General features: G+C 30.6%; 1 protein-coding gene across 1 annotated transcript in view; it reads left to right on the top strand.

The window, feature by feature from the left end:
• Nucleotides 1-9,476: 9,476 nt before the first annotated feature.
• Nucleotides 9,477-12,178, top strand: part of LOC108724485 (organic cation transporter protein) — an 8,130-nt gene continuing 5,428 nt past the window's right edge. Inside the window, exons 1-5 of the mRNA XM_018450881.1 lie at nt 9,477-9,537; nt 9,790-9,934; nt 10,059-10,278; nt 10,376-10,482; nt 11,237-11,391. Of these exons, the coding sequence (XP_018306383.1) occupies nt 9,477-9,537; nt 9,790-9,934; nt 10,059-10,278; nt 10,376-10,482; nt 11,237-11,391 (688 nt within the window). The remainder of the gene's footprint in view (nt 9,538-9,789; nt 9,935-10,058; nt 10,279-10,375; nt 10,483-11,236; nt 11,392-12,178) is intronic.

Here is a 12,178-nt window from a genome sequence, read left to right as displayed (position 1 = left end):
GATAGCGATTATCTCCTTTTACAGTTCGCCAAATTGTTTGTGGTGACACTCCCAATACAGCCGACGCATTCCGAACGCTGGTCTCAGGATGATTGTCAAAATGTTGTAAAATACGATTCCCTGCCTGCAAATCTCTTCGTAACGCTGCTTGAAATCGGTTGTTTTCTTGTCGAATTGAAAATGTTCCAGTCTCTCGCAATCTATTAAATGTCAACATAAACACTCTTCGGTTTGGCACTCTTCTGTTTGGAAATCGTCGTGCATATTCTCGCACCGCCTTTAAAGCATTACCGTTGCAGAAACCGTATACAAAAACCATATCAGCATATTCACTATTAGAATACGTACGCGGCATATTGCAAAAGACAAAATTCATCTACTGTTAAAGGCTTTCAAAGAGCGACTGACAAATTCATAACAGAAAGTGGAAAATGTAATCAAATATGTCGGTGCTAGATATGGCAAGAAATGTAAACATTTTTTTTCGATTTCTCTGAAACGGAGCAAAAACGAGTATATGTCTATAGGACTTTTTTTCTTAGTTTTTTACTCCTCTACACGCTCCCGAAGTTTTGCCATTTAATTTGGAAACACCCTGTATAACAAAGTTGATTTATTTATCTTTAATATGTTTAAAACTTGAAAAAATCTAATTATAACCATTATACCCCAGGTTCCCCTACAGTCGAGCAAGGATATATGTACGTGCATAGAAAATCTCTCGTTCTCGAATCGCGATGAAAACGAGATTCATAAATGATATCTTCGTAAAATCCTTTTCCCAAAGGAGTTGTGAGTGCACATGATACAAAGAAAAGAAAAAAAAGAATACAAATACGTGGTGTAATAATCTACCGATAGTTATCACTGTTATCAGCTACACCCAGGTAGCAAAGTTTGTCATTTTGACATCATATTTCGGATCTTTATGGACCATTACTGATGTCTTAATGAAGTCAAATTGACGTTCGAATGTCACAGACATTGACGTCATCGGTAAGCCGTCATTTTGACGTTATATCTTGGTCCTTTACTGATCATTATACTACCCAACTGGCAATTTATGACATCAATATCACGGAATGACGTTACGAAAATGACGTCAAATAAAACCTATGGTCACTTTTTGGTCATTTGACGTCATTTATACAAACATGACTTGAATTTGATGTCAAAATGACAAACTTTGCTACCTGGGCAATTACACTAAAGTGTGTATAACGTCACACACACAGGATGTCAGTGCTATCGTCACATTTATACGCATATATTAGGAAACTGACCAGATATATCAAAACGAGGGATATGGCTAAAATAGGATAAATATGTGTTCTTGATAGGTCTCTTGTGTTATAATTGTTATATAATAATTGTTATGCTTATTAAAGTTTTCACAAAATAGATAAGGTGGCATATTTCTAAAAGATGTACTGATAGTTTTAATTGTAAAAGCGCGTATCCAAATAGCATTGCAGGACATTCCGAGGATGTTCATTTTAAGTTCAATTTATATTCTAATATCTATGTCTATATCGTCTATATAGACATAAAATGAACATTCCAAGAATATTTGTTATTGGAAATAAAACAGAATATCCTATTTGAAACACCTTAACAGATATTTAATTATGTCCGCACTTGATTTTAGATTTTTCCCTTAAATTAAATATTAATTGTATAAGTACAAACAAAATGAAAACCGGTACAAATTTGTTCCATACGACACAGAAGCTTGCAGTAACATTGCTACAATAATGCAACATTGCATATTGTAATGCAATGTTACAGAAATATTGCGAAGATTTTTTTTGCAATATTACTTCAGTAATATTGTAGTACCATTTCAAAAATATTGTAAAAAGATAATGTCTTATATTTTGACCGCGAGCAGTAGTAATAATACCAGCGGAGGATCAACTTCTTATATATAGAAAACAACACAGAATAGAACAAAAGGTGCAGCATGCTTAGAAATTTTACATACGTGCCAAAATATAATGTTAATATAATGTAATGTTAATGTAATGTAATCTAAAATATTAAAAACACCAAAACATTATATTGTGATATTACTGCAATATTACAATACTTCTAAGGTAGACAGCTTACTATTACTGCAATATTACAATAATATTGTAGCAAGATTTTGTAACTTTTCTGCAATATTGCAATCTTTCAATATTTTTGAAATACTTCTACAATCCTTCTGTGCTGTACGGAAACGGATAAAAATCACGTTTAATCAAATGTTATTTAAAAAACAGTAATATCTCAAAGTAGAATGCAAGAATATTTTTCAACTTTTTATAATTCTTAACTCCCTTGAGGTATAAACAAAATTAAAAATGTGTGTGTCCTACAGATACAAACCAAACTTAAGGCTCCTGAATAGTTACTTCAATCATATTGAATTGCGACGTTATAAGTGAGAAATGACACGTTGATTTTTCTTGCATGCCATTTGTAAGTAAAGAGTACTTTAATGAAACGAAATGATGAGATCGTTTTAAAATAATTGCAAAAATGGGCTAAGGCTATCCTTATCTCTTCTTGAGAGTCAGTAATTAGTCGAAAAAGGCTCGTGGAGTAATAATAGTCCAGGTAGCACATATTCGTTTAAAAAACGTTTCATAAATGTTTCTTTGAAACGTTTCATAACCGGCTCTTGAAAACGTTTCAGATTGGTTAAAATGTCCATTCGAAAAACGTTAAGGAAAATGTTTTTTTTCTGATAAAAAAGTTTAAGAAACGATCGAAATACCACTTAAGAAACGATCAAAATACCATTTTTTCCTGCACATCTGTGACAAAATTTTCTTTCTCACAGAATTATTAAAATAATATATTCACATATATGTATACACAGAGAGAAAAATGTTTGGTATTTGTAACTACACTGAAAAAAAAGATTGGCTGCTGCAGCCAATTAAAAATACTATGCCATATTTTACTATTAATTTGCTGCAGCAGCTTTTTTTTCAGCCAATCTTTTTTTCAGTGTATAATTATATATTACTATAATTATGATTATTACTGCTATAATAACAGTAACTATATATATAGTTCCAGCAACAAACGTATATAATGGCAACCTAAAATGACTATAATTATAGTTGTTATAACCATAAAATAGTTGAAATTACCATAAAAATGATTCAAGTGACTGATTTGGGACAATAAAAAATATGGTTGTCCCAAAATATAACTATAAAATTATAGTCACTTGAATCATTTTTATGGTTGAATCATATATATAGTTACTGTTATTATTATTATAGCAGTAATAATCATAATTATAGTTATAAATACCAAACATTTTTCTCTCTGTGTATATACGTATTTTTAAAAATAAAGTTGAATAAATCATTAAAATAATGATTTTCTATAGTAATTCGTTCAATTTTATTTAAAAAATGTATATGAATACGTAAATACATGGTTTTATTATTAATTCCGTACAAAAACGAACTTTTAGAAAACGAAATAAAGAAAATACTGTTCTTTTCTTCTTCAATAAAAATATATAGGGTAACTCCGGTATATATGCCGCACCTATCAAAAACTTAATTTATTAAGTATTATTTACCATGTTTATAGTAAATGAACTATATCAGTAAAAACTTTGTACTGTCTCTACTATGAAAAAAATATTAGAAATCCGAAATATTTATTTTTCATATTAAAAAATAAACTTTTTGAAACCTTGTATTTTTGCTGTATATCTCATAGGGGTGGGATATATGGCTACTCATAGGGGGAAAGGGGATATATATACGGCTCATGAAAAATTTACAAATAATGCAAACATGCTTAATAATGCAAACATGCTTTACTATTCCACTATACGTATGTATCATGAAATAACCACTAAGTCTTTTACACGTCCTACATTAATCATTTTATTAATGATTATAACTTATGATGGCGTTACTTATTACATGTGTATGTACAGTGACAAATCGATTCAACTCACAATAAATTCATTAATATTAACAGTAAGAAGCTGAAATCATAACACAATAGTAATATATAATAACATAAAGGCATGTAATAGAGTAGTTACGGGAAAATTACCCCCACTCTTTCTATTTTTTCTGACTTCTGCGGCGTAAATCCCAGCGCGGCGTATTTGCCGGAGTTACCCTATATTTATATAGATTAATACACTAACATATTTATTTTATTTTTGTATATATAATGTTTCATAATAAAATATTACACAGTCAATGTAACAGTTGCAAAATATGTAAATAAAGCATTTAAAAAAAATTGTGTGGTTTTGCGTCAAAGAACGCGGTGATGTGAATTTTCCATCTGTACGAATCAGGCACGAACTTTTGCACTGATATACGAGTAATATATACGAGAATTGATTAACCTAACCTAACCTCAATTCCCTTTTTAATATTCCTTTATTTTACTAAAAGTATGTTTTACTTACAGCAAACAATCCTTTCTTATTCTTGTTTAAATAGCAACAAAGATGAAATGCTTCTGAGAGAGTTATAAACGCTAGTCGACAAATGGAATATAGTCCAGTGATTCCAAAAATGAGCCGGACAACGACACGCAAACAAAAGACAAGCTACGTATGTACGTATGTGTCCGGCATTTTTGGCCCAATATACACGTATGTGGCTCGTCTTTTGTGTGCATGCCCGGCTCACTTCTAGGATCACTGATATAGCCTTCATAAAGCAATTAATGAAGAGAGAGAGAGAGAGAAATATCATTTTACAATTTTCGCAATAGTTAACGAGATATTAATTACTAAAAATTGTCAAAAATTGGTATTCAATAATTTTTTATTCAAATATTATCAACTTTATAGAAAAACTTTACAGAAAAGAAAATAAACAATTTTTGTCTCTTGCAGTTTTTCTGTAAAGTTGTAACATGCTGTAACATACTTTTAGTAAAAAATAGAGGAATATTAAAAAGGGAATTGAGGTTAGGTTAGGTTAATATCAATTCTCGTATATATTACTAGAGCACTAAAGATATAGGGTATTCCTATCCGCCGTTTTCGTGCCAAATCACTACAGCGAGTGTTACTACAGCGAGTGTTACAATACTGATCGAAAGTCGCCGCATTTAATCCAAAAAGTATGTATTTTTTCCATTTAAAAAAAAAGACATTCACACAAACACGAAAATAATTCATTTCTGTGTCAGAATAGAAATTTGTTCTTTTTATCTGCAAATATTTATGTTTCAGAAAGATAACCCTCAAGACGTTATTTTCTTGTTGCAGAAATAAATCGTATAAGGGCATAAGTATTCGCATTTAAAAAATGCCTGGCTGTTCCGCAGTTAATTGCAGTAATCGGGTTGACAAGGGCTATAGGCTCTTCTTGTTCCCGAAGGGTAAACGTGGGACAAAATGGGTTGACAATATGCGACGAGATAAGTGAACACCGACCACCTCTTCGCAATTGTGTGAGGTAAGTATCAAAATAAGGATATCATTTTTTTTATCATTTCACACAATGGCCTAATACTCAACGCTAATAATATTTTTTTGTTTGTGGACAAAAATTAAAAGGAGTCTCGCTACACTGCTCAGTAGCTTTCTCTTGATTAACCGAATTCAGCAATAGAAAAACTTAGACGATTAAGATTCTGGATCTTGCAATTCAATCTTCTTCCATTAATATATAGTATTGCGGTTTGAAAAATTACCAATTCTTATCTTTCTGAGACATAAATATTTGCAGATAAAAAGAACAAATTTCTATTCTGACACAGAAATGAATTATTTTCGTGTTTGTGTGAATGTCTTTTTTTTTAAATGGAAAAATACATACTTTTTGGGTTAAATGCGGCGACTTTCGATCAGCATTATAAGACCGGAATCAGACTACACATTGAAGATTAAGATTGAAGATTCAAAGATTGAAATTTGACCAATAAGGACAAAAAAGATCCACATTAATAAGAGTGGAATGGTTGAAAAAAAGATCAAGGAGAAATTTTTCACGATACCTGACGTGAGTTCGGTATCAGAAAAGTTTACTCCAATTGCAAATAGGTTTCATTGTAAGTTGGCCTTCTCGATACCAAATTCGTTAAAAAATTTTATTAGAAAGGGCAAAGATCAATTGGATCCCTTATGCAATCAAAATGTTGTTTATAAGATCTCTTGTGATGATTGCCAAGCTAGTTACGTGAGTCAGACCAAAAGACAGTTAAAGACAAGATTGTACGAACATGTCTCCGATATTAATAAGAAGTCAAAATCTCCAACGATGATTACAAGTCACCGCATTGACCAGAATCATAATTTCGACTGGGGCTATGTTGAAATTTTAGACAGAGAAGCTTCTTTTAATGAGATTAATATCGGATGGTTCACATAAAACGACAAAAGCATGGGATAAACAAACAAAATGACACAGATTCTTTGCCAGAATCATATCTAAACATTATTCAATCTCTTTCCCCTTCTTAACATTGTCCTTTATCTCCTTCCAATTATCTTTCCTATTTCCTTGTTTCCTTTTTGTCATAACATCGTTTGACATCGTCGAGGATAAATGTTCTCTCCAATAGTATTATGGCTTACCTTTTATTAAATTTAACTTAGTTAATTGCGTTTTCCTCTCGGCGTCTGACTTACATCATTAAGACAATTCAAGGTATACCATATTTATGTAATTTAATTGTTACTAATTTACTATAAAATGTACATATTTGATAATTTTAAACTGTAGTGCAATGTCAAGTTATTATTTATTTGTAAGATTGTAGAATTATGAAAAGTAAGATGAGATCACCTTTATGATACTTCTACATATGGACCGCATATTGCGAATACAAAGTAACCGACGTTTTTATTGGACATTATAATGTGACTGAATATTCCGATAATTTATATAATATTGCTTGTTGTTTTACATTGAAAATGACCCGATCGGCGTCGAAACGTTTGTATGTACGAATTTTAAATTATTAAATATTTTACATTATAATTGGCTCATAGCCTTTTTTTTATTTATTAATTTATTCTGATTGAGCCATATTAAGAATTATAAAATAAATATGTTAGTGTATTAACCTATATAAATATATATATATTTTTATCGAAGAAGAAAAGAACAGTGTTTTCTTTATTTCGTTTTCTAAAAGTTCGTTTTCGACTCAGTTTAATCCGCTCTACTTGCCCACGAGCGTTGTCGGGTGAAACACCCTGTGTATATAGGTACCCAGATAGCAACGTGTCTGTCTTGTTGTTGGGATGTTGTTTGCTAAGTATGCATTGCTAAGCATATGTTGCTAGCAGAATTGCAGCAACTGAGTTCTCATTTGTTGGCAACATGATGTCTTCACGATACGATAATTTTGAGTAGCAATTTGCCAGCAGTTTGCCGACAACTTTAAAATCGTCATCATCAAAATTCGTACTACTGCCATCATGTTGCCATAATAATATGCATCATCACACAATGCTGTCATATTGCCGACAACACAAGATAACATTGATGCACCTATCTTGCTGTTAAACTGCTGGCAATATACACATTGTTGCTTGCATGTTGCTAAATGTCGGTATATTCGAAATCGTTTAAGACAAATCTATGGCAAGTTGCCAGAATCATAAGCAATCACAGATTTGTGCGATCTTGCTGAGACACGCTTTGCTATCTGAGTATATATATATATATATATATGTGTGTATATATAATACGTATATATAAAATTGTGAATTAAAAAATACGTGAAAAATACGTTTTTTAAATTATAATTTAAAAAACGTTTCCGGTGAAACGTTTCTTATTGATGCTAAACGGTTATAAATGGATATGTTTAAGAACCCTATATAAAACATACGTGTGCTACCTAGGAGATTATGCATGCGCATTGAGTAAAAGCTGGTAAATGCACTTTACGTGTCTTTTACGACTATTTACTGATTGTCAGAGGAGATAAGGATAGTCTCGACTCATTTTTATAAGTGTTTTAAAGCGATCTCATCATTCCGTTTCATCCAAATTCTCTTTATTTACAAATAGCATGCAAGAAAAATCGACGTGTTGCTCATGACACATTTCTCGCTTATGACGTCACGATTCAATATGGCTGAGATGAGTACTCAGTGTCATATTGAGTTGTGACGTCATAAATAATTAAAAAGATAATTTTTGCATTGTTTGTTTAAAAAAAAAATCAAATTTGGAGAAATGTAAAAGAATTGCTCATATACATATATATTTAATTGCATATAAAATTATATATAATGTATATACAAGCAATCTTTTTACATTTTTCCAAACCTCTTTTTTTCTAAAAGAAACTGCGAAAATTATCCTTGTAATTATTTTTTATATTTTCTCATTATTAATATTATTTTTATTATAGTAAACAGTAATTTTACAGAAGAAAGAAAGATGTACAGACATACTATATATGGACATATTTCATGTATAATAATAATATATTATATATTTATGATTGTTTATATACATATATACCTATTTATATATTCGTGCATGAAAAATTGTTTACGTGGCAATCAGCAAACAATTTTTAAAAGCATTTAAAAAAAGTTCTTATAAAGATTTTTAGAAACGTTAAAAATGATGGATTATCTTTTCTTATTAAAAAAATGTTTATTTTAACGTTTTCAAAAATATTTAAAAATATATTTTCGAATTGCTTTTAAAAATATTTTTAAAAATATTGTTTGCTGATTGGGTATGGCATCATTATGTAATTGTGATAAAAATTTTATCTCACTATGACACTACAGATCAAAATATTAATGTGATATAACTGTGATATAACTTTTTAATGTTTTTGTTCTAATGTTTATAAAATATTTTTTAATGTTTAAGAAAACGTTTCTTAACGTTTAAAAAGTATTTCTTCCAACATTTGAAAAACATTTATTTAAGATTTAAAAAATAATTATTTTACATTTAATATATTTTTTTAATATTTGAGAATGTTTAACTCCAATTGCTCAGCGAAAAAGTTGTTTCCTCTCTCTCTCTCTCTCTCTCTCTCTCTCTCTCTCTCTCTCTCTCTCCTTTTCTTCCGTTTTTTATGGGGAAAAGTTTCCTGTAACCACCTTTGCGTGGCAAACTGATTCCATTTTTTAATATACAGTGGCGTGCAAAAGTTTCCGGCCAGTGACATTTTGTACTCTAATTTACAGGAAAAAAGCCTGATAAAATTTTAATCATTATTAGGTGTTGGTACAAGATGTTGGTAACGAAATAATGTAAAGAAACAATAGTGTTTATGTTTATGAACATTTTATTATTATAATTGTCATATTTACTGAGACTTTTGCACGCCACTGTAATATTCGCTTTAAAGTTCGACGCGACTAATATTATTTTTCATTCGCAATGTTCCCAGGAAACTTGAAACATAAAGCGCCATATTGTATGTTTGATCGACTTTTGCAATGGCGATTTTCGACAAGTAATAGTATAAATTGCGAATATGATTACAGCTTACGAGACGATATCATGCGGCTGTGTTGCTTATTAAGAAAGAACGGGGTTGATCCGCGGTCGAGACTGGAAAATGGTACGAATAATATTCACACACTGACGTAATCGTGAAATAGTAATGCAAAAGCGATATATGCGTTAGAAGAATGATCTTAAACAAAATATTACAAAATATTTTTTTACTATGTAAATCGACGTAATATTTAATTGGCTTAATATATCAAAATAATATTATATTTAACATAATGACTTAATGTAATTTTTTCTGTTATGATTTTTTAATCAAGAAGCACCGATCATATAACAGAATTTTTATTCATTTTTATAGGAGCTACAAATAATCAATCAGTAGAGGATATAGAAAAATTTGGACTTTACCAGATGGTGATATTCGCATTTATTGGCATAACATTAATGCTAACGGCAATGTTTGCGTTTTCTTATATGTTTATTACGAGCGAAGTTAAATACAGGTACGCGTATCAAACCTATTTGAGACAATGTCAAACTTTTATTTGTAAGAAAGAATTTAGAAAGAAAAAAGCAATTGTTTAAATTTTAAATATTAATATATAAATGTTTAAAATTTAAATATAGATGTTCAGTGCCAGAATGCGAGCATGCAGAGAACACGACGTTCGCACCGCCGTGGCTGAATGCTTCCGCGCCAAAAATCAACGGAGTCATTTCTCGTTGCACGCGTTACGTGATACGAAATGATCACCTAGGCACATGTACAGAAGCATCGTTCACCAACGTTACTCGCGACTGTGATTCTTGGATTTACGATCCCGACGAGTACACGATACTCAACGAGGTAATGTGACTCACAATAATTAACGCGTATTTTTAAACTCGAGATTTAACAACAGATTGATTTCCTTTTTCCTTTTTATTCGCTTATTTCGACGTAGTGGGGTTTTACTTGCGATGATAATCAATGGAAACTCACATTAGTGGGCACGGTGCAAAATATCGGTCAAATTGTCGGCTTAACGTTTACTGGATACATATCTGACAGGTGAGAGAACGGAGTATATATATATATATATATTTTTTTTTTTAACGAGAAAATGCATCACTATCATGTCCATCTGGTGGCAATACCACATGCTCGCGAGCGAATTTTAAGTTTACTTAGCCTTATACTTTAAAACTTTTATTATTTTAAGAATTCCAGACCAAAAATAATAATACCTTTAATTTTTCTAAAATTATTTTAAAGTCAGACTTGAAATATTTTAAATATTTTAAATTCTTAGATTACTTTAATAGAATAAGCTTTACACTTTAAAGTTTAAATTACCTCAAAATTTCTTAAGTAAATTCTTAAAAAGTTACCTTTAAAAACCTTAACTTCATTTAAAGTAAATTTTTTAAAGTAAAAAATACATTTAAATTTCAATATATTATATGACTAATTTATAGTCATATAATATTATTATATATAATAATTAACTGTTATGTATAATAAAATCTAGATGACATTGAACTGCAAGGTTCACGAAACGTTGGCATTTCAAGAATGGATCTAAACACGGAGAAAACCCGCGAAATGCAAGATTGTCACATAGGTAACACCCGTGAAAGCCTCAAGAATATTAATAAAATCTAGAATTATATTTATATTAAATTAATTGTTATATGACAATGTAACTTGTAAAGGATGACGTTTGTCTCTTTCTATCATATACAAAATAATCGAAATGAGCAGTCTAGTTATATAAGTATGTGAATGCACATCTGTGGGTCCACGTTCATAATTTTATTTCCAGATATGGGAGACGAGTCGTTTTGACGATGGCGACGGCTCTGTCTGGAGTTAGTGGCTTGATACATTCCTTCTCCGTGAATTATTATATGTTTCTTGTCTTTCAATTCCTTAATGCCTTCATAGCGGCTGGAATATACGACGCGGGATTCATTTTAGGTACGTTAATAACAGTACAATAAATATGTATGCCGAGGGGGTAACCACTTAATGTAATCGTGAGACAGAGTCCTCGAAATCATTATGAAATTCATATGAAATCTCTATGTATAATCCGATAATTACATATGCAACCACGAGAAATCATTGTATAATATTAAATAAAATCGTATATTTTACCAAATTACTTCATATGTAGTGGAAAAAATTATTTGTAATCAGATGAAATCATATGAAATCATGTAATCTGTGGGACCATATTTCAGCTAGTGGTTACCCCCTCGATGTATGCCTGGGGAGAATAAAAAATATATTATACGACACCTTTAAACGTTATGTTCATACGTCCTGTTCTGTTTACAAGTGTTCACGAATGGTGCAGCGGAACAAATTCTTGATGTAATGCTCTTTATTCGCGTTTGAATGCAAATACGCGACATATAGACATTTTCGAGTTGTTTATTTTGAATTTATGTGTTTATTTAGTGGTTTATTAAAATAATCAAATTGACAGAACTCGTTAAATGTAAACTGTAAGTAAGAAAAATTTAATAATCAATTACGAGCAGATCAAAATTTGTATTGCTAAAACATTTATTTTCACACATTCCGTGATGAATCAAAATAATAAAATAAATGAAGTCTAAATAAATATACGTTTATGAAAATCATAATTAAAGCTTTATGTGACATGCATTTAGATCTATATAAAATTGATCTAAATGCATGTGTGGTCGCAGATTTAATAAACATATTCTTTGACAAAGTATTCCCGGGGGGGGGGGGG

This window comes from Mycetomoellerius zeteki, unplaced genomic scaffold, assembly GCF_001594055.1.
Source record: "Mycetomoellerius zeteki isolate Tzet28-1 unplaced genomic scaffold, Tzet1.0 scaffold30, whole genome shotgun sequence".
NCBI classification, from domain to species: Eukaryota; Metazoa; Arthropoda; class Insecta; order Hymenoptera; family Formicidae; genus Mycetomoellerius; species Mycetomoellerius zeteki.
Note: the sequence above shows the minus strand (reverse complement) of the source record. Positions and strands in the feature narration are given on the sequence as shown.